The 22,400-nt window shown below is 40.9% G+C and overlaps 4 protein-coding genes across 8 annotated transcripts; 2 read left to right on the forward strand and 2 right to left on the reverse strand.

The window, feature by feature from the left end:
• The first annotated feature begins 642 nt into the window (after positions 1-642).
• On the forward strand, positions 643-4,008 carry LOC130697547 (protein tramtrack, beta isoform-like). 3 transcript variants are annotated; one of them, XM_059494495.1, is made up of 10 exons: positions 643-954; positions 1,017-1,157; positions 1,431-1,732; positions 1,792-1,912; positions 1,976-2,184; positions 2,239-2,381; positions 2,523-2,603; positions 2,725-2,813; positions 2,877-3,110; positions 3,184-4,008. In XM_059494495.1, exons 1-10 carry the CDS (start codon positions 778-780, stop codon positions 3,289-3,291), a joined length of 1,605 nt encoding a protein of 534 aa, XP_059350478.1. In that variant the 5' UTR covers positions 643-777; the 3' UTR covers positions 3,292-4,008. The 3 variants fall into 3 exon arrangements, with proteins under 3 accessions (XP_059350478.1, XP_059350479.1, XP_057376436.1); XM_059494496.1 differs by lacking the exon at positions 2,523-2,603 and having other exon boundaries at positions 644-954; XM_057520453.2 differs by having other exon boundaries at positions 645-954; positions 2,239-2,603.
• Positions 4,009-4,088: 80 nt separating this feature from the next.
• On the reverse strand, positions 4,089-6,047 carry LOC130697548 (carbonic anhydrase 2-like). The gene is made up of 7 exons (XM_057520454.2): positions 5,856-6,047; positions 5,232-5,495; positions 5,113-5,162; positions 4,955-5,047; positions 4,775-4,895; positions 4,602-4,714; positions 4,089-4,536 (listed from the first exon to the last, which is right to left on the reverse strand). The coding sequence occupies exons 1-7, from the start codon at positions 5,887-5,889 to the stop codon at positions 4,399-4,401; spliced, it is 813 nt and encodes a 270-aa protein (XP_057376437.1). The 5' UTR covers positions 5,890-6,047; the 3' UTR covers positions 4,089-4,398.
• A 2,485-nt stretch (positions 6,048-8,532) lies between these two features.
• LOC130697346 (sodium-driven chloride bicarbonate exchanger-like) lies at positions 8,533-18,559 on the reverse strand. Of its 2 annotated transcripts, none has more exons than XM_059494593.1 (22): positions 18,184-18,559; positions 16,433-16,577; positions 15,561-15,707; positions 15,346-15,499; positions 15,053-15,272; positions 14,855-14,981; positions 13,668-13,868; positions 12,672-12,775; positions 12,411-12,596; positions 12,018-12,187; positions 11,919-11,955; positions 11,448-11,854; positions 11,199-11,364; positions 10,989-11,138; positions 10,862-10,925; positions 10,706-10,797; positions 10,375-10,647; positions 10,125-10,303; positions 9,741-10,059; positions 9,554-9,679; positions 9,262-9,454; positions 8,533-9,197 (listed from the first exon to the last, which is right to left on the reverse strand). In XM_059494593.1, the coding sequence occupies exons 2-22, from the start codon at positions 16,539-16,541 to the stop codon at positions 9,097-9,099; spliced, it is 3,525 nt and encodes a 1,174-aa protein (XP_059350576.1). In that variant the 5' UTR covers positions 16,542-16,577; positions 18,184-18,559; the 3' UTR covers positions 8,533-9,096. The 2 variants fall into 2 exon arrangements, with proteins under 2 accessions (XP_059350576.1, XP_057376231.1); XM_057520248.2 differs by having other exon boundaries at positions 9,542-9,679.
• Positions 18,560-19,749: 1,190 nt separating this feature from the next.
• LOC130697563 (pyridoxal phosphate phosphatase PHOSPHO2-like) lies at positions 19,750-20,851 on the forward strand. Of its 2 annotated transcripts, XM_059494596.1 has the most exons (3): positions 19,750-19,822; positions 19,907-19,962; positions 20,018-20,851. In XM_059494596.1, the coding sequence occupies exons 2-3, from the start codon at positions 19,954-19,956 to the stop codon at positions 20,780-20,782; spliced, it is 774 nt and encodes a 257-aa protein (XP_059350579.1). In that variant the 5' UTR covers positions 19,750-19,822; positions 19,907-19,953; the 3' UTR covers positions 20,783-20,851. The 2 variants fall into 2 exon arrangements, with proteins under 2 accessions (XP_059350579.1, XP_057376455.2); XM_057520472.2 differs by lacking the exon at positions 19,750-19,822 and having other exon boundaries at positions 19,823-19,962.
• The last annotated feature ends 1,549 nt before the right edge of the window (positions 20,852-22,400 follow it).

Genomic DNA, 22,400 nt, shown 5'->3' on the forward strand with positions numbered 1-22,400 from the left:
TAATTAAAAAAACTTATTTTCTTTTCAATTGGTTTATTTTTTAATATTCATATACTTTTGTATTGCCTTGCTATACATTTTACATACATCCAAAACAATAATTAGTGAGGTAATTGCAAAAAAAGAAAGTTTTTTTTTACTTACAGTCCTGAACAAAAGGACCAAAACAATAATTAGTGAGGTAATTGCAAAAAAAGAAAGTTTTTTTTACTTACAGTCCTGAACAAACGGACAAAGGTTATTTACACTGAAAGTCACTTAAAATGTCGAAATATCAATAAAAAAAAGTCACTGAAATGTCACCTAAGCAGACGAATTTCAAACGTCAAAGCCGGTGGATAAGCAATTGCGCACAAGAAGAATACGGGCATTGGCTAGAAGAGACTTCGAAAAACCCGTCACCTAGGCCAACTGTCTGGCTCAATGCAAGAGCCAAACAGTTGGCCTAGGTGACGGAGACCAAGTTGGCCGAGTCCTAGTACCGTTACAGTATACTATACTACAGAAGACACAGTTACACACCCGTGTCTCTGTGAACAACAGGAACCAATAGCCGCAGAGATCTATGCACTACGAATAGTTTTTCTATGACGCACTAAAAGCAGGCGGGGCATATATGAGACCTTGAAACAGGATTTGCTCTGGGATTTGCTTTTGAGAGGGAGTTGATAGTAATAACAAGACTTTTAAGCGTGCGTAGAAGCTAGAAGTTTAATCGTCACATGTTTGGTTGAAACCTTTTCCCCATTTGCTTTCAAATACCGTTTATTGAACAGAATGACCACTTCTCAACAATTATTTCGGCTGCATTGGAAAAACCATTCGCCAAACTTTGTGACTGTCTTTTCCCAGTTGTTGAATACAGAATCCCTAGTGGATGTGACATTGGCTGCTGATGGAAAACAGATTCAAGCCCATCGTGTAGTGTTGTCAGCCTGTAGCACTTACTTTCAGGTACAATGCATTTGGTTTGTAAACAGGAACTAAGTTGTTTATGTTCCTGTTTTTTTTTTTAGGACCTATTCGTTTCACATCCTTGTCAACATCCAATTGTCCTATTGAAAGATATAAGATATGAGGACCTTCACACGGTTATTCATTTTATGTATTATGGTGAAGTAAACATAAAACATGATCAACTCAATTCAATTCTTAAGGTAAAAATATTGATCTCATGTTCAACATAAAAAGATGGAAACTTATCAAAAGGGGCTTTGGAGCTATTTAGAAATAATTTCATTTGGATCAAATAGATACGATCTTGTAGACACTTTGGGAGTGATCAAGTTAATTGTTTTATTTTTATATGGTCTCTTTAATAAAGGATTTTTGAGAAAAATCAAGGGAATTCCATTAGCAAAATACATATGCTCGTAATCATTCCATAATTTTATTTCTAAAAATGTAAATTCCTCTCTAAATTTTAACAGACTGCCGAAGTCCTGCATGTGAAAGGATTTGCAGATGTAGCAGACAAGGAATCATTCAGTGCGGCTCTTTTGACCCAGCAAACTCGGTCGTTAGATAATTTTCCAGAAAGTCAACAACACTCTGAACAGTCACAAGAACACCCAGGAGAAAGTGCCTCGGCTGCCAAGCGTAAACGCCAAAGACATGGATCTGGTAGTATCCAGTTGAAATCAGGGCCCCAAGACCAACCATCTCCTAATTCACCCCTTCAAAAGAGGCAAAGTTTTCAGAGTAGCAAGCAAACAACAGATTTATCAACCAGGTTTGTGCCTCCATTCCACCAGGGTTTGCCTACTTCTGACTTCAATTTTTTATCCGCAGATCTTCAAGCAGTCTTGACAGCACATCGGTTATCAAATCACAGAGCAGTCTTGCGGGACAAAGTTCCGTAGAATCCAACGTTGACATGGAATATTTTCCCAAAGAAAGTGATCTTAAACCAGTAAGCTGTATTATCTATAGCGATTTTAGGTATTATCGTTGCTGATTTGTTGGTTCGATCCAGCCCCCTATTAGTTCAACCGGTTCCCTTGATACTGCAACCGCTATGATGGAGAATGGAGCTTCGTGTGGTCTACCCTTGTCAAAGCAGAAAAGGATCTTAATGCGACAAGATTGTGTGACAAGAAAAGAAGGCGATAAGGACGCCATTGGTGGTGGTGAAAGCGAACGTGCCTCTCCTATAGTTCATACCTTTCAACCTATTCTCCCCAAGTATTTGATATCTTTAAATCGTTTTAGACTGAAGCTTAATTCTTCAATTCAAAGGATATTGAAAAGCAACAGTGAAACTGAATTATCCGATTCGAGACCGCGATCTCAAAATACAGCATATCTTCAAGTACCTTCACGACCGACTGCCCCCCAGGTGATTGGGCAGCGATCTCAACCCATTCAACCTCGCCCATCAGGTACAACCCTGTCACCTGCCTCGGGCGTCGCCACAAGTCCATCCTCACCTCAACCAATGAACATACCCACAGTAGCTGTTACACCTGTCAGTGCCGCCCCAAACATTGTAATTGAGCATTATCCTACCATTATACGCTTAGTTTCCATTGAGGAAATGAATACTGTAGCAGAACCCCCAACCTCCACGCCTCCCACGCTTACTAGAGCTTCAAGTTGTATAGGTAAGATGAAATTATCGATAACGATGATTTAGATCTTATGGAATGGACACGTATTTTAAATGTTTACTCTAAAATATGCATGAACTGTTATTTACACAATCTTTGTCGTTGGTTCTGACAGGTGGAACCGCCACCGATACTTTACAAGTACCTTGTTTTACTGTGGATACTGTTCCGTCATCATCTTCCCATAGCTCGCCGAAGCTTCGTGTAAGTTTTCTTTATAGTTTCAAAATTCACATTTGAAATAATAATGTTATAATTTTAAAATAGGTCAAGGCAGAAGAAAATTTGAGAAGATCGATTTCTAATCCTGGCGTGTCTTCTTCCCCGCCCGTCTCCACTCCCAGCACCAACGGTCACTGTCCAGTACTGCGAACAGGGGCCGCCCTCGGGTGCAATTACTGTTGGAACACTAATGACAGCCATGGCCGGATTTTAAGGAGAAAAACAAAGTATCATTGCCCAGATTGCCAGGCAAATTTGTGTATTGTTCCCTGTTTTCAGGTTAGTTACGCAATTACATTGATTCAAACAATTCATTAACAAAGCTAACTAATTAAAAAATTTTTTTGTTCAGGAATATCATGAGAAATATGTTTCATCCTCCAGTGAAACTAAAACCAGTGGGTCCCAGCAAAAAGGATCGAATACTAGCCATCAGATGTTCAAAATGAGTTCGTTTTGAGGTATCAAGGTTGTTGAACGAATGTGCAATTAGTTTTGTGCGTTAGTCCATCGCAAAACTATTTCCCCCTTTTGATGTTTCTCGAGTTTTTCACAGTTATCTCGACACAAACCTCCCCTTCTTCATGACTGCCGTTTGTGTAATTGGACAACGTTGTTACGGTTGTTCAATAGCTTCAGCACCTACTTTGATGAGACGCTGATGCGAGGCGTAATAGCCGAGGGCGTTTATGATTTACTTGTTAAGTAAAGAAGAAAATTCATTCCGATACCCATAAGCAAAATTTTACTTAAGGCTGTTTTACCATGCATTTATCGACAATCCATCGTGCTGAGGACAACGTGTTCGATGCACAATCAAGCTTTGTTACAAGTTTTTCTACATTTCAGTCAGTTAACCAAAGTGCTCCTGTGAATTCCTTCATGTTTGTTCTTTCTCCTTGTCATAGGGTGCCTTTCCCGTTCTTCGTCAAAGAGTTATTGTTTGTTTTATTCACGGAAATTATCATAGCTTTTATTTTCGTGGTGAGATTCACAATGTACTGTACATATGCATATGCCGACCACTCACGTTCCATAAAGAGTGTACAGTTTATCAATGTTAAAACAATACTTCCCAGGGCAATGATTTCTTGCAAATTTAAAACCTTTTAGCCATTGTAAAAATGCACCAGGTGCCATTATTTCGCCCTCAAATACAAAATGCTTGCTCCTTTCATTTTTAATTAATATTTCTAACTTGCCATGGAACACAAGAGAAAATGCTCTATTGTTTAAAATGACACTCGTATAGAATCATAACGATGAACATTACTTGTATTTTGAACAGTACTTGGGAAAAGAAGAGTGGACACATATTCTTTCTGCTCTTCAAAATTAACTTACTTGATAATAAGAAGTTTAGGAGCTATGCCATCCTACTAAGAAAAGGCTATGAAAATCTAATGCCTTCATAAATGTGCATGGCACGTCGAACTCAATTGGGCATATAGGAAAGTCAATCTACATGATAAAGTGAAGGAAAAATTTACAACCGCGTTATGAAGATTGCTGGCATACTAGTAAATGGAGTTGAAAAATAGAAAACATTTCTAATTTAGTGAATTTATTAACTGTAGCTGGCACGAACGCAGCGATCACCCTTTGGAAGGCACGGTCGGAAGTTGGTTAAAATGCATTCCGCCATCTCGTTTGCGGCGCAGCATTGTTCTCGATCGCCACAGTACATTGAACGGAAAGCTTCCAGCTATGACAGTGGAATACGCAGTTGATAACAAAGGATTCCTTACTATTAAAAACCACTTGCGTTACCTGTTCATGAGACATTTGAATCGGATCCTTGTAAACAATCCAGATAACACATTCCGAACAAGGGGGTGTCGTTAACGATCCCAAGTATGTCCAGTATGGTCGTGGCTCGTTAGCTAAAAACGCTTACGTCAGTATGTTAAGATATTGTGTCATAGTATTTAAGGACTCCTTACTTGGCATCAGTTTAGAGGGATCTAGCTCCAGATTATCGGTGAGCTTGACTGTTTCATCTTTAAATTTGATGTTATTCAGAGCCCTGATAAGATTGTTGGCCTCTCCATGCTCTTTACCAGCCTAGAAGAATTAAAAACTAGTTTTTTTTGGGCTAGGTATAAGTTCGATGTATAGTTTACCTCGACGAAGACACCCAGCACGGCGAGACCATCTCCATGTTTCAAGGCCTCAGAAAAACTGCCATACTTGGTGTTCCAGTGGACGAAATGAAGCTGCAATCGATGTTAAAGACAAAACGTTATCACAACGTTTGGTAAGTAAAGTTGAGACGTTTTACCTCGCCAGCATAGGATTTTCCGTCGACCGTGTGTTCAGATCCAATGGAATCTATTCCAGCATAATAATAAGACAATGATTTTACTTCTTCTTCTTTACCGAAACAGTTAATACGATTACCATTTGCTCCCCAGTGGCAGTGATATTGCTCCAGTTGGTAGGTGTCCTTCAACGGGCCGCCTTGTAACGTAGATCCTTCGCCATGTACGTGGGCCTTCCAGCAGTAACCAGTGTTTGTCACATCAACCGTATGTTTTGGCCAATTCCAGGTGAGCTGTCGGCTACTCAATTTGGGATCGAGCGTTACATCAGATGTCTGGATATCGATGGGTGACTGCCGCTGACCGGCAGCTTCGGCGTAGTTTTCAGCCCAGGTATGAGGCCCTATAAATCGTATAAATTATATACTAATTTCGGTACACCAAACGATCACAGTTTCTATTTGCTAATTATTTTAAGTTCAAACACCTATAATATAAACAAGTACGAGTTATTTTATGGCAAACAATGAAATCTTTCACGCATAATGCCCATCCCAGTACATTTGTCACTGCCTAATGTACTCCTCGACGTAAAACGTCACGCGCTCGCTCTATCAGGAAATTTGTGTCATTCGCCTGACGGATGTCTTTATATTTGTTAAAGCAATAGCACAATTGTTGTGAATTAAGAACGCCAATTCCAAAAAAACCTTAACAGTTGGATAGCGCATTTAACTAGGCTTCAATTCAAATTTTCATTTACCGTTAGTGCTTTTGTAACCCCAGTTATGCGCCATGTCGAAGATCAGGCTATTACTTGCTTCTGAAAACCGTTCGAAATACACGTAATGTTTTAGAAGGACCTATCCAACAGCACCTTGTTACAACATTCAAACTTTAAACAAATTAAGCTTGCAATGACAACTTTGGCAAGTGCAAAGGGATTGATCTCGTTAGGATGCTTCGGTCCTTATATAGAATCCACTGGTCGGGCATTCATATCGGGAGGTGGGCCTTTTTAAATGGGCGTGATCGGCCCACTTTTGTCATTGTCTGTCATTCTCCATTGTCCTAGTGAGCGAGAATAATATGGTCCTTTGCTTTGGCACGAGCCATCGTTTTGGAAAAAACCACACGTTAGCGTTGTCGATCCCGTGATTCGCTTTGCCCAAACGTCCCACATTCTAAGCATCTGCTTCAAGATTAGTCATCACCCGAAATCAAAATGTAGTGGCGTGCCGCTTATTTGATCACAAAGAATCGTTCACTCAATTCACGCATACAGTACGTTTGTAGCTTTTCACGTCCCGCATAAAAGCAAGTTAACGTTAGGCCTGAATCTATCTGCAGAATTTGAAAAATTTGAAATTCCATTTCATACTAATAGTTGTTACTTATTGAATTGACCAAAAGCAAAAATGCATAATCGTGACTAGTCACGGGACGACTCACGAGCCCATTAATAAAAACGAACGAATCATGATGGCGCAATATTAGATGATCACGTGAGTGTGGCGGAATGGACCACTAATCGACAACATCCGATTGCGATGATAAATTTCGGGATTATTTTATGGGCTTTATGGAAGGTAAAAGCTAGGGCCTTTTCAACCGAATGTAATTCGCAATACAGATGAATCTTTTTAAAGTCTCACTTTTCTGCCCATTAAAATCTGCAGCAAGACTTTCGTTTCTATCTTAGAAAATGGGAGTAATTGTCGATTCTTGTAGAATAATAATTCTTTAAAGAGGTTAGGGATGCGCAGCTGATTGTCGGTATAACCGAGGGTAACGTGACTGATTGAAAGTTGACATACTCAGACAAATTTAAAATCATGGGGACTTTCGAGCAATGAAAACTCTTCTTATGTGATGAGAATTTTCATGTATTGCATCAAAGTGTTCGAGTTCCGTGTCCCACCAGCTAAGATAAACACATGACTGCCGTTTGGTAACTGGAAAACATTTGAGTTTGTTTAACCCATACTAAACAGGTCGGTCAGATTGTGACGTCAACGCAACTCGGTACAGCTATTTGATTGAATAACTTATATTACCTTGATGGTTATTGAAGAAGCTATAAGTAGTGTCTCCGTTTGTACAAATCCTAGCTGGTGCTCCTAATGTTTTTTTTATTCAATAGGAGCAAAACACTATGTCAAAAAAATGCCACTCATGATTATTGAGGAGTCGCTGGTCTCGCGCGTGTTAAATAATTTTTCACGCTCGCTTCTCTGTTAAGGATTTTTATTAAGAAGGAAAAAAAAATCAAGCATTAACGATCTCTTTCCTCTCGTATGAATCCGATGGTCATTTGGAGAACTAAATGCGTGTCCTTGCATAATGTGATGCTTTGTTGCGTGCTCATAATTTGTTGTGAAGTTTCAGCGACCTTTTTACAGCCTTTGCAGGCATGAGCTGAAATTTTCTTTCCGTTTTACCCAGTTTTCAATAGCTAGAGGCTGGCTAAGGTCTGCCATGTACCCAAGTAATTTTAATGGCGTTTTCCTGCTCTATATGAACAGAAAATAAACCAAAAAAAAAATGTTCCGCTTACATGTCGAGATGCTTAGCGCAGGGCTCTTGCTTCTTCCCTTTTCTATGAACGTTGGATGAATAATATTGATTCGTAAAATTTATCATCCAACCTGCAGTATATCTTACGACGAGTTTGCCAATGAAAGAGTTTGGTAGCGGAATTTGTCCGTTACGAACCCACGCCTTCCATTCGCCATGTTGGAGAACTTGAAGGCAGTTGACATCCTCATCAACGTTTAAATACCGAAGACTACAAGTGGGAAAGGATCGCTGTATGAGAATATTACAAACATGTGGCGAAAATTCCACATTTTAAAGCGCTTATTAAGTTATTAAATCCGGTTCCGTCTCAGTCATACGTCTCCTGCTTGACATTGAACCAGACGTCCGGTGTCTATTTGCTAGTACATGGGTTCTTAAGAGTCATCATTCCACAATGCAGTTCATACATTAATCCTTTTTTTATATATACTTTAGAACTACGTGTATTGAATTTGGTTGAAAAACTTCATAGCATCCTATCTTCACTGAACCGGTCAGTAGCAAACATACAAACATAATAGAATGCTTCAGTTATGGATAAAAAAGACGTGTGGATACATCTGTTACTACATTTTAATGTTATAAAAAGATTTTAGTCCTTTCTTAGATCCTTAAGCGGAAGTTCTACGTACTAAAACGTTTTTGGGAAAAATGGCTACAGTAATTATCCCCCCCCCCATTAATTATGTATTGCTGATTTGAGCACGTAGCACCCTTATGGACAGCAATTCCTCTTTACAGGTGCGCCTAGCTGTACAAAATTCGGTTTCTGATGACAACAGCATGTGAGGGGTTTTTCGTTTTTGGCAAATATAAGGAAATGGATGACAAAGGACAATCGACAAGGACAGATTGATCTGATAAGAATCGTGAGTTTAAGTCTATTTTCCCTTCGTCGTCGTCCATCGTTTGTCATGTTTACAACCATTTGCTGGGAAAAAAATTAAGGCTACACACGCGATAAATAAATTTTCTCTATGGTCAAGTACATTCAATCACCTGGCGCGTGTATGTTGCCTGCGTCCACTTTTTTTGTTTCGTCATGAGCTACACAGCAACAGCTTTCTACGCAAATCACATCGCCTTCGATTAAAACTCGTTCAAGACCAACAACAGTAATAGCAAAAATTACAATATCAACAGCACATTGAAACACGTCACAATCGCCTTCCCGCTCGTTCCGGACTAAACTGGAATGGACAAAAGAGCAATTTTGCTCGCCTTTTTTTTTCTAAGTTAACGTATTACGTACGTCTTTATTCGATTACTTCTTTGATTACGAACTTGTAGTGTTAAAAAAGAGGAAGTCAACCAACCCACAATCACCTTTTTTTTTTAACGTAAGGGAAAACAAAAACGTAACAGATATAGGGCGCAGTGATAATTACATACTAATATCCTGACGATGCGGAAAGTAAATGGATCTATTTCTCTCTACGCCGATTGTTGCGACAAGTCGGTTTATTCTCCTGTATGCAAGTGGAAGCCGGAAGCACGTTGCCAATGTTAACTGTCTTCCACACACCTGCGTTCAATTGAAAATTGTAGAAAGCATAGCATCTTACGGTTGTATATGTTCGCACACTTACCACTTCGGTTAACTTCCTCGGAAATGTTCATAGCTTTGGCACCTCCACTAGCGGTTCCACCAGCAGTTGAACTGTCTACAGGAATGTTCATAATGTTGCCATTCGGTAGTTGAATTTGAAAGTTTTTGCCACTAGGACTGCTGTAGTCAGTCATCTGTATTTGACTGACTGCGGCAACATTTGTCCCGCCCGCCTGCGTGAATTAGAAACGTTCAAATGTTATCCATATTTTTATAAAAATTTTAATTTCTAATTAATCTAAAATGAAAGCGTGCGGTACTAGATTGGTTACTTCTTCGTCTTCATCTTCTTCTTTGTGCTTCGTGTGGATCTCGGGCATCAAATCGTCCAGCACTTTCAATTCGTACTTGGTGAAAATGAAATCAAGTGATTTGCGAACGCCAATCATAACCACCAACTGTTGTAAAATTATTTATAGAAAATTGTATTAGTAGATCGTGAGGGACAATTTCGTTTACCATCAGGGGGAAAGCGATGGAGATGGCGTTGATCTCTTTGACGGCCCACAGAAGAATGAAACAAAGCAACTGAATGAAGGTGAACAGGTGGACGCGGCGTAGAGTCACTTTACGGAGATAGATATGATCCGGTTGGTATTTAGTGGGCATGAAAAGGAGCAACAGTCGATCGTAGAATTGCATATCAGCCAACGGAGACGTTCCCATGTACAAGAATACTCCAAACAGTACAGGCATCGGAATATAAGTCAGAATGGGGGTCATAAACACGGATAGGCCGATCATCGTAGAAATCATAATCAAAGTCACTCTCTGTTCCCTAAAAATGGCGACAGGTTTAATATTAGTAAAATGTTTTGTGTTACGTCTGTTAGCTGCTGTTACTTGACTCCCAAAAACTGAGGTTTCTCGCCCGGTGCGGCGCATTCTGTTTGCAGTTTTAGGGCGTTGACGTGATTGATAGAAAGGACTGTAGCGGCCACAAACCACGGAAGTCCCATAATTGATTTGATGATGATTAAAATGGCCAACACGAACAAATCCAGATGATAGCCACACCCTTTCTGTCATTATAATATGATAAAATCAATTGAAAATTCAAGGTGTTCAATGATTTTTGGAATGGCGTTTATACTTTGAGCTTGTTTTCACGGCGATTGACAATGACGGCAGTGATTTGTTGATCCATAAAAATGAGAATGGTAGCCAGCATTGCAGGAGCTACAGCGGCCGGAATGGTCCACCACGGATTGTTGAATGGCGACACGACCCAACCGCGCCCTTCCCATGTCGGTTTGAATTCGTCCGGCACGATTAGCTTTGGTGTTCGAACGCCGGCCATCGCGTCCATCAGAGACATGGAGCAAATGGTAATGAAGACACCAAAATCACTAATCACTTGCCGCACCTATCAAAACACCTTATCATTACAGTTAAGTTCGGTAAGAAATAATCTGTTGCTTTACGCTGTTTGGGAAGAAATTGGTCCGTTTCATGTTCTTCAGTGTAACACAGAGGAAGTAGGTCGAAACGCATAGAATAATCGACATCAAAAAGACTGAAAATGCAATTGAAAATTTCCAAATACAATCACTAGAATGCAAATTGATGTTTTTCTTTACCGTTCGGGTACCAAGGCTTGTTGATGAGATGACAATCTGTTCCTTCTAGAGTTCCATTGTAAACCTGAAAGTAAATCGCTACTATTGACCAAAAGAAATCGACAAATGATTAAGGGCAATAACAAACCGATTGGCATTCTTGCCAAGAAATTTCCGACCAGGTGAAACTCATGTCGTCTCGATCAACGGAAGAATTGGACGGCAAACAGCGGCAATCGCTGATGACTGGTGGGTTCATCGGATACTTGTTACCAATCGAAATCACTTTCTCTATGGCCTGAAAACAATTTCATTTCATATCCACGTCAACAATGAGCGCATCTGTTTTTTTGTTTACCTTGTAAATGAAAATGGTGGCAATTAGAAGGGCAAAGTTTTCTTCGGTAAATCGGGTGATGTAGCAAACAATAGCCGAGGCGTCGATAGCAACCAATATGAGCAAGATCAGTGCGATCCACATGCCTATCCAGAAGCGCAGACCCAAATAATCCAGCTCATATTTCCTGTGGGTTGTTCCGAAAATCAATAACGAGTTTCGAGGGGTTAGAAGTACCGTACTTCGTTTTGCGGTGCAACTTCATCTTACTTGCAAAAATCGTAGAGAATGTTCTCAAAGACGAGGACGGGACCAGTTGAACCGAGAATGGTGAGAGGTTGGCCAGAAAAGATGCCGTAAATAATTCCGCAGAGAAATCCTGAGCACAGGGACTCCATGGTGCCAAGACGATTCTCGGTGGCATCACCAAGCAATCCACCAAACGTGATCAAGGGTGTGAGGCAGGCAAAGTAGAGGAAGGTGAAAGCCGCTAGACATTGGATCGACATGGCATCCTTGTAATCTGACCAATACCACGGCAATTTCCGTTTGACATCATTGATCAATCCACCGAATAATCTTCCCGTGCGATATAGACCAGAAGTTTCTCGCACTTTACTTTCCTCCTCCTCTTCATTCACTTCTTCCTTGTTCTTCTCAGGGAATTTTCTCATACTCTGCTCATGTTTAAAGGAACTCGTTATGTCGATGGCAACATGAAAGAAACACTGCCACACATACCTGAGATGGAATGGCAGCCGGTGGTTCAATACGGATCCTGTTAAAAAGAGAAATGCTCCATCATTTAACTGCCTCGATTATTCCGCGATTGACTATTACTGAGGATCCCATTCGCCAGGCGGCAAGATGGTGACGGCATCCATGAACTCGTCGATACCGGCCAAGAGATGGTCGCGGTTCTTGGCTCGGTAGGCCACTTCATGGAACACCTCATCCGACATCAACGTGGCCATCGCTCTGCCCACTTCGTGATAACTCGCTTGTCCTCCCTAAACAAATCCGTTTTTATTGTTTTGTTGTGACAAAAAGGAAGGAAGTAGATAGACTGAGAATGGATCGATGGAGCACGAACACGAAGTTGTGCTATTTCTATACAACCGTTCTAAGAGATTTATGTTTCTTCCCGGTGGGTTGCCATAGAGATGTCAAGAGACAGAAAGAGGGAAACCAACAGAAAAAAGAAAACTAACATGAAAGAGACGAAATACTTACCACTGGTCCTAGAAGTATGAAAATGAAACGAGTCGGAACTGGAACTTCTGTCAAATCGCCCAAAACGACCGGCTGGACCAGTCTGATGAACGCCGAAACAGGTTTTTCAAGACAATCTACTTCTCCCACCAATACATTCGAGGCTTCGGCTCCCGGTGGAATCTTTTTCAAGAACGACGTATTGCCCTATTTTGCCACACATGAAATAGAAAAGAATTTTAAGCAACGTTATAATAGCTACTAGTCTATCATATAAGTTACTTTGTGAACGTCCCCATTGCCCATGTCTTTCTCACTGGCGTTGCGGAGCATCGAAGCGGCGCTGGGACTTGCAGCCATATTGGCATGACTTTGAGATGCGGTGCCTGGCGAGACCCAAGAGTGCACATCCATCAGCAGCAGGAGAACGATGACATGTAGGAGAAAATAACAATAGCTTTTATTACAACATGTGTTGATCACTCGACCTTTTTTCTTTTTAAATCGTAGTTGTTCATTTTGGCATTTTTGGACTGATTGAGATATAATACTACAATGCCATTCGCTAACAATGTAGGTAACACGAAACGAACACGACTAGTGTTGTTCAGACGAATGGCTAAACTATTTATCCCAACTACTCCAATGATAATCATAACATGCCATGCCTTGCATCTATCGCTATTGCGTGGATGCGTGTTTCACGTTACCATGCTGTTATTTTGTCCATCGGTGTCTAAGTGTATGAACAATCTGTCCAATAAGGGGCTGATATTCGAGAGGAGTAATGACGAATTAGATTGGGAAACATGCAGGGATGTCTGTGGTAAATTCGATATTTTTACATCGAAAGATAATGGCACACAGAGTAGGAAACGAACTAATCAATAATTTGGGTGCACGATATGAAGGACCTTTTGCACGTGGGACGATGACGTATCGATCGAGCTGTCATCCGTTAGATCTATGACGAACGATGCAGGGCGAAAAAACTGTTATGTTTCCCTTAACTGAGGCTTGAATTATGAAGATGTTAACGATGACAGTGACATGTTGATGCCGATGAAGTTCTATCCACCTTTTCTTGGCCCATAACTTTTTCTTGTTATTAGATTTAGGTCGAACCTTTGCCCGGTAGTGTTATTAGGGTTTCCGTTCGGTATTAATAAGCTCAAATCAAATGCACGTGCTTGGCGTTCGAGCAGAATGGTTAATTGATTGCCAATCGTGTTGATGTTTATGCGCAAGATCAAATAATATGGGGGTGGAATTTATTACCCGCCCACGATGCCCGTCTATCGGATGGAAGGGCAAGGAACGGCTTGTCCGGTTTGTCTGATTGATGATGCCTAAAATTACTGGCCACTGGCACTAGATGTTCCAACAAAAGGATATCGTTTCCGTCGTGGCTATCGGCAGCCGTTAGCGTCACCTTAATTGGTGTCATTGACGTCATCGATTCGTCCATCAGGAGCGAACCTAATCAATTTTGATAGGGCGTCGCGCCCAAGTTGGTTTGATTCAATCAAAACTTTCTTTTTTTTTGGCTTCTCCTGGTCATAATGACGTGCATCAACTAAATAGAAATTCGGTTTGTCCAGTCATAATGAAAAAGCTATTCTACACATTGAAGGTTTGTAAGGAAGCGGGGTCGTCAATCGCGAAGATTTGAAATGAAAGACATAGAATATTTGGGAAGATGATGGCACCAGCACCTGACGGTACGTTCAAACAGGAGTCGGGCGACGGCATTTGTTTCTTGGCAGCGACGGTGGACGACGGCGTCACCTGTTCGGGATCCTCTTCGGCGATGTCGTTGTTACTTTTCGTCAATGAACGTTTGGCCGAGATCGGATGTTGGTGGTGAGGGTATGAGAGTGGGTCTAAGTCCATACACATAGGTTGGGTTTCGTCGTTTTCAAAACAGTGAAGGGTAAATGAAATTTGACGTGTTCGATAAAATACGTGGGAACTGCTGCTAATTTAAACAAACAGTGTGGGGGGGTTTTGAACAAATCCAACTAAATGGCAAACACTTGGCGAATGTAACCATCGTTTAATATTGAGCGGTATATGGTGGGTTTGTGTGGTTCTAGAGGCGTTCCACTGGCCAAATGTCAATTGCTCTTCAAACTATTAGACCGCACAAACTGAGTTCTTACAGAGCACAGACAGGTAATATTCAAATCAAGCAACGGTTTACGTCTTTTTTAAAGGAGGTTATGGTTCGGTTAGTCTCGTTTTATTACTGGAGTTCCTCTCTGCTTTTAAAGGTACCTTCGTGATATTTATTTTTAGGGACGCTTATGGTCCTCTTTACGATTACTCTGAGGGTAGTTTAGTTAATAAATAATTGTGGGCCGTAACTAAACTAAACACGCATAGATATGGTCAGGGATCATAAACGATCTTTGTGTGTCGGTTATTCTATTGTTAATATACCGAGGCGAAATCACGGTACTTACTTCGCGATGTTGAATAGTTTCGGCCAATGTCGGCCAGCGAGCGGATAATGGGCAGTTTGGCTGCGCTGTTTTGCTCCTTGTTCTTCTCGTAGAGATGACGATGGCGCCTGAGCAGAGCTTCACGAACCTTTGTTCCAATTGTTTAGAAATTTCAATTTAATACTGCCACTCTTAAAAGTGTGTCGCGTTTACACTTACCCTGTCCTTGGCATTGAAGGGAAGATGTCCAGAATTAGCCATCATGTCAATAGTAAGATCTGTGATCTGGACGAGTGTCTGAGCATCAGCGTCCAAAAGGACGGGTCCGTTGAGCAAGAGGCTGCGGAGCTCAAAGAGCGAATGTAGTGACAAAGTGGCTACGTGAGGCTTCGACCAACGGCTACCACCTTCTTCTACATCCTCCTCGAACTTGACCCAACTAAATTTCACACCCAAAAAACATTATGGCATATGTCCATCGAAAGTTTTGCTGTTAAACTTCTTCTACTAACCGCGCAGTTTCGTTCCACTCGACTTCACCGGCGTCGTGGTTGTAGCAGAGCTCCTCCATCTCGGAGAACAGCGGATGAGATTCGTGAGTCCCATCGTCACCATCAGCTTCTTCTCCCAAGATGAACTGGACACGCTGAGAAGGCGGTATAGCAGCTAAAAATTTGGAATTATGATTTAAAAGAAAAACTAAACTAAAGACGATCAAACGATTTACAATTATCAGCCGGCGAAGCCTCTTCAGCTATGCCAGGTTGATGCTGATGACGATGGTGATGCCGGTGTCGTCGATGATGTGAAGAGCGCCGCTTGTTCCCGCTGGAAGGAACGTGAACACCCACGTACATCGTATGAGCTCGATGGCCTAAAAGAGTGTTTGCGTAACGTGAGATTCGATGAAAGACGCTACATCAGAAATGTTTGCCTATTCTTTAGCGAACTTCCACTCACAAAGTCGAGTTTTTAATCTACACTTCGTGTAAATGTTAAAACCATGTTCAGTGCGAGTGACACAGTAGTTGAAGGATATAAAGTAAACAACAGAAACGAGAAAATAGGGAAAAAGGAAACAATCTGGCTTGACACGGGATTTTGGCTCTTGTCCCAAATGGAGGTTGTCGGTTTTCCTGATTGTTTTCCTTTTCATTTCCATTCCTTTTATATCTTTCTGTTTGATTTCAGTTCTTGTTCTCTTTCTTTTGGCAACCTCATATTCCTCTTCCTCAGCTTCTTTTTCGGGCGTTTCTCTCGATCGAGCAATTGTTTCAATTATTTGATCGATAGGGCAAAAGGAACAAGACCGTATCTATAAGGATTAAACGAATTTCATGGCATAGCTGAATTGTTAAGTTCGAATACTCAATCATCAATATCTTCAGCTGCGTCTGTATATGACTGTCCTGCCGATCAATACATAGGTATGTATTGGTAGTGAAGGGCCAACCAATGGCAGTGCCAGACGAAAGACGTGACTTTTGTTCTGATCGATTATCGACCAACGGTTTCGATGTCTTTTGATGTTGGTCATCTCGACTATCGAAATCACTCGCTGTTGCGGAAAGAGAGATATCAATTTCCTTTTTTTTTTACCTTCGTAATCCTTTTCTGTGTAGGATTGGTGACAGTTGGATGCTATTCCAGGATCTTTTGGGGCATCTCCTGCTCCTGTCCGAGGAACGGGTAACGGCGATTCATCCATGGCGAATGTAGCTTAGCACTAACTTCCTTCAAAATCCTATTGAAAGGAAAAAAGAATTTAAATGCGAACGGAATTTGTACAATAACCCATTTTTTTTTTCATTTTCATAGACGTGAGATGTATGGGCAAGGCGACCTTTTAGCTGGAATATAACAAGGGCTTCTCATTCTGACTGCGCATTGCCTCCCTCCGTTAACCGTGTGCAGGATTATAGAAAATGCGCCCAACGGCCTTAAGAGCCGTGCACGTCTAGGTATCATTGTCGGCTTTCCACGTCATTCGATCGACAAATCGATAATGCCAATTCAGTTCCCAATCCCATTTTAGACGCCATAGCCACACGGTGGATTCACTGGAATACAAGATTTTGGGAAAAATGAAATAAACGTAAAACGAATGTGGTCCGATCTCGGGAGAATCCCGTCGATAAATTTATCACGTTGCTAAAATAGCCAATTTCTGAGGTTTCACTGAAAGAATCTAGTCTTTATTTCCAAGCTCTTTGACCAACGTAAGCGTAGACACCAAAGATAAACGGAAACACGCACAAAAAAAATCTGAACGATTCGTTGGAATAAACCAAGTTCGACACAGGCCCCCATTTGTTATAATGATGGGGAACCACAAACTATAGCCAACGCTCATTTTAACCGTCAGAAAAGTTGTACTCTATTTAGTTATACGTATAAGGAAGTGCCGTTGTTTACAAACGCCATCAAGAATAAACCACAAACGAGCAATTTTTGTCCAATTTTTGTGCCCCCTTTCTTTATAGCGTTATTTCTAGAATAAAAGTTTCCTGGTTGCTGTCATCGCCTTTCCCAATTTATAGCCTTGCCCAGCACCAAGTGCTACGAGGAAAATGTTGATAGACTTATGTCAATGAAATCGCGTTATCTTTCCAATCGGCGACCTTATTGAACTCTGTGGAATTGTGTAGGTGCTAGGATTGTTACTAGGGCAATCTCGCAGATCAAGCGATAACAAGAGTTTGGTGGACGGAGGAGAAGAAGCATAAGAGTAAGATCGAATATCTGATAACCTCACGTCTCATCCAAAACTCAAATAAATGCTGAAGATGCGGCTTACGTAAGTCTGCGACGACAATAGAAGAGCGCGAAAAGACATCGATTGGCAAGAAAGTGCAATTTCCTGTGCCTGAATCCGCGGTTTGAGAACCGGATTTAGCACCCTACGCCAACCGCTATATAAATGGAGGCAAGTCGAGTTCTATTCGGGCTGGGCGGCCAGCGTATATAAACACAGATCAATACGAAATGGTTTGAAGGGAGTATGAGAAACAGAGGGAAAAGACGAGATGCACGGCAGAGACTTATAAGCTGTATAGTGCACACACTGTGAAGAGAAGGTGTATAGTGAAAAGGTTAGGGAATCCACTTGACTGGGACATTCACCGCCATGCAGATGGCTCCCGTAACTCTTTGTAAAACATTAAAGTTTTTCATTGCAAATTTCTGAATTAATTTTCGCTGCTTTGCTATTGCAGATTTCTGCTGCGGATCAATCATCAATAAAAATACCTACTGTAACTATGCCACATTGAATATAGAAATCAGAGGGATATTGTAAAATGGAGACGTTTCAGAGAGAGGTTATTCAAACAATGCGAAATGTTTTGCACCTTAGTTTGCCGATAAAACGAGGATGTTGTTGTTTCTCGGAGATTTGGGCTGATCGTCTTTTTCAATGGTCCGTTGACAAGTCGATACGGGCCATGAAACTGATTCCACAGCGCTATGTTCGTGGGAGAAGATTTAAAATAATCCGGTTCGGCGGTGCCGCCGTTGCAGAATCGTTGCACAACTTTCGTAGATGAAAATAAAAGCAAGTGATAATTGCCAAATGCGCAATTCAAAATAAACAATTGGGAACTGGTGACGTCTTTTTATACTATCAGAAAGGTCGTTTTAAAAAAAGGAACAGACAAACGGAAAAAAGGAAGTAGAAGGCGCTGAAAGCCGCCTCGACGTGACAGAGTTGGAAGTCGACTGAAGACTGACCGAGGTGGAGACGCAGCGTCGATAGGAGCTTGTGTTTACTCCGACGCTGCTACCTCCCTCCCGCCTACGAAAAGGAAAGTCCCTCCTTTCTATATATGTTCTGAACGTTCTTGTCTGTTCCGAATTTTTGTTTCTTCTTCGTGATACTCTGGAGCTGTAGGAGGGGAGGCGTAAGCAAAAACGACAGCCGGCGTAGCATCATCACACACACACCACAGACGTCGTCTCATTTGGCCTTCCTTTGAATATTTTTGGCTCTTAGTTTGTATTGGTTGTTATAATTTGTGCATCTTTTCTTTTTTTTTCACAGCCTTTGCCCAAGCTCTGAGCTAGTGCGTATGAGTAGTCTCTGGATCTATCCACCTTGCTTTACAGCTTGTGAGCTTCGTATGGTGATTTCACGAAGAACAATTTTATCAATTCGGCATAAGTGACTGCGTTTAAATATGTGCTCGACTAATCTTTTGTTTTGTCTAAACTTGCGACGTAATGTCGATTTTTTATACGAATGTACCCCTTAAAGCGCATTTGTTGAAAGGGCACGAAATACAAAGAGATGGATTAAGACGCACTCTAAGTCTTTCTTGTTTTAAACGGAAAATCAATTGTTCCTTTTTTTTATTGTCATTACGGAGAGCTGAATTTGCTGTATGGCTTCAGATCACATGAAGGAAAAGCTTGTGCTTTCTCTGTTCGTTAATACAACGACAGAAATAACGCTTGCTGTCCAAGGAGAATGGAGAAACTATTAAAAAGAAGGAGAGAGAAAAAAAGTCCTTGTCGTGCCTTGTCTAAAGGGGAGTACCCAAGATATAACATATTGCCTTACAATGCTCGGTAAGTGTATGTCTCTACGTTTTTAATTTCAGGAGACATTCTTTTGGTACTAGGACAAGCACTTAATTAAATGGAAATGAAAACGACATGCAATTTCATAGGGCGGGGACATTGAACCATTTGACTTCCCGTATTAAATTGAAGAGATGTTTTGCGTGTTGGGATATTCAGTCAAAGCCCAGTGCAGCTTTGCCATCTATTTCCTAATTTAATGTCTTTTTCTTGCCTTCGTTGCAATCTCGGTTCCGTGTTGTTGCAACAGAACATGAAGGTTACATTTTCCATCGGATTACTGATAATGTTCCTTCTTTTCCATCCCTAGATGGCAGTAGGGAACAAAACAGCCAAGTAGCAGACAACATTCTTGACAGCCTGATTCTCCTAGTCCAATCCCAAACTGCCGGTCGTGCTTCAGCCTGTTAGGTAATACACAGATAGAACTAACATATTAATCACGCACTATGAGCATTTGTTTGAAGCTAAAATCTTTTACATTTTATCGCGCAGTCATTGCCACTCGTCTCGTAAGAACAAACATTGAATCAAGAGTCAAAATGTCACAGGTACTTTCATTGAGCCTTTTGTGACGTTCGTTATATGACTTTTCTTAAAAACTAGATTGCTAATGAAGGCAAACATGAAAAAGTCCTTTTGGCATTTGACTTTGATCACACAATCATCAACGACAACAGTGACACCTATGTCACCAAGCTGGCTCCAAATGGAAAGATACCATCGGAAATAAAAGCCCTCTACAGTGATCAAGGTTGGACCCTTTTCATGTCCGAGATTTTTCGTTACCTACATTCAAACAAAACGACACCGAAACAAATTTTGGAGTGCATGACTGAAATTTCATTTTCCCCTGGGATGGTTGACCTCTTGACAACACTTGACCAAACAAAGGCTGAAGCAATTGTTATATCAGATGCAAACTATATTTTCATTGATCATATTTTGACTTTCCATGGGCTTAAAGATAGGATCAATAAGATTTTTACAAATCCTGCCAAGTTTAACGATGAAGGACGTTTAGAGCTTGAAATGTACCACGTCCAAGATTCCTGTTCCTTAAGTACCGTCAATCTCTGTAAAGGTCAAATTTTAGAATCCTATATCGAAGAACGAGCAAAAGAAAATGTTATTTTCACCCATGTCGCATTTGTCGGTGACGGCCAAAATGATTTCTGTCCTAGCCTGCGACTCTCTCCTAAAGATTTTGTTTTCCCCCGAGAAGGATATTCCCTGGTCAAGTATATCGAGAGAATGAAAGCCGAACAAGGCCTTCATATCAAAGCAAACATTCACACGTGGAGCTCGGGGTTGGATATCCTAAAAGTTCTCTCTGAAAAAGTCCCATTGCTTGTCCAGCCAAACTCGTGAAAAGGAATGTCTGATTAAACTTTTACCATTGTTTTTAACTAAACAATAAAGATAAATTCGCCGTGCTAATCGTTTAAAAATGTCGTGCTTGTCGGGAATGTTTGAAAATCCGCTCGTGGTAGCTCACGTTTCCCTTGTTTGAACTGCATGCCCGTCCTTGTGCGACATCTGTGTAGAATTCATGGGGGGAAAAATCGTTTCGTTGCGACATTCGCTTCGGTGCCAAATCAATTAAAACACATTCATCCAAAAAATACGGGCAACTTTATTGACCTGTTTGATGGTAAGTAAGCTTTATAGTTAAACATACAGCAGTAAAGATGTCTGAAGCAGTCTAATTGCCTTGCCCCTTTTACCTTTCGCGGTTGTAAGAAAGAAGACTTTCTAGTTGGTTTTCCCCTTCCATCTTCGCCGTCGGTTCTTTCAAAATCTGCAACGTTGTGCAACATCAGCCCCTTAAGCGTTACGTCACGTGTCACTTTGCCGAACTGGAAAAACCTAAACTTCCGTGTCCCGTAGAGGAAATATCAGAAAGCTATATGGCCGTATGAGATGGTACCCCAGCAATGGACGATGAGTCAGATTCATTGGCATTTTTGCACTCGTTTGCCTGAATGCCCAACTTATTTCAAAATGCTATTGCAACGAACAGTTTTTCTTTCTCGATCCGATGTTTTGTTGCAATTTCAAAAAGGCAGTTGGGTACGACGTGCGACGAAATGATGCAATAAATTCGTCTAGAGCCGCGCATATTGATTTCAAATTTTCCAGCCCTTGCCAAATGCTGAAAAGAGAACCCGACAATATTATTGACATTGTTCCCACCAAACCGGTGTGAGAGCGGTAGGAGCAACAAATAACTAGCGTTTCGAGAATCGTCAAAATTTTTAATAGTAAAAAAAGAAAAACGTAGGCTAACTCATTAGCTAAACGAATGGCAAAAAATGAAAATCCTGGCTTACGTACGTGAGAATTAAAATCTGAATTATTTTAGGACTTTTCATTTGAATTCGATGTGAAAATGCCAATTGACATGGGATGCGCGTCACCTGAATTTATTCCAACTGCGATCAGATATTGACGGAACTAGTAAAAACCGATCACCGTACCATTATGAACATTATTCCACCACATGTTAAGCAACTAGAAATTTAGAAACCAAACATGCAAAAAAAAGAGATTAATTGATTAACAAGTGGCGCCGCTTCGACGACATAAATACTGATTTTCATAGAGAAATGTAGGTTATTTCACTGGAAAGTAAGGAGGTTACTTTCGCGTTTATGAATTCTTCATCGAAAGCTTTTCGAGTTTTATTTCTCATCATGGTCAACTAGTTCAAGTAGGCGGACTACGACGTATGCCACTTTTTTTTTATTGACACTTAACCTGCGGCCCAAATCGTACCGGGCTTACGTGCCTTTTCTCTTCTATTTTCCTTGTCATAGCGGTTATTCAGAGGGACACATGTTAAACGGTTTTTTCCGATACCACGCCTTTTTGTTTCTCTTGTACGATCGTGACCCATTCTCGATTCTTAATGACATTGAAATGTCTTACTGCCCTAGACGGCCATTTTCTTTTTGCTAGACTATCGCCAATCGTTTATTTTTGGATT

This window comes from Daphnia carinata, chromosome 3 (assembly GCF_022539665.2).
Source record: "Daphnia carinata strain CSIRO-1 chromosome 3, CSIRO_AGI_Dcar_HiC_V3, whole genome shotgun sequence".
In the NCBI taxonomy this organism is placed as follows: domain Eukaryota; kingdom Metazoa; phylum Arthropoda; class Branchiopoda; order Diplostraca; family Daphniidae; genus Daphnia; species Daphnia carinata.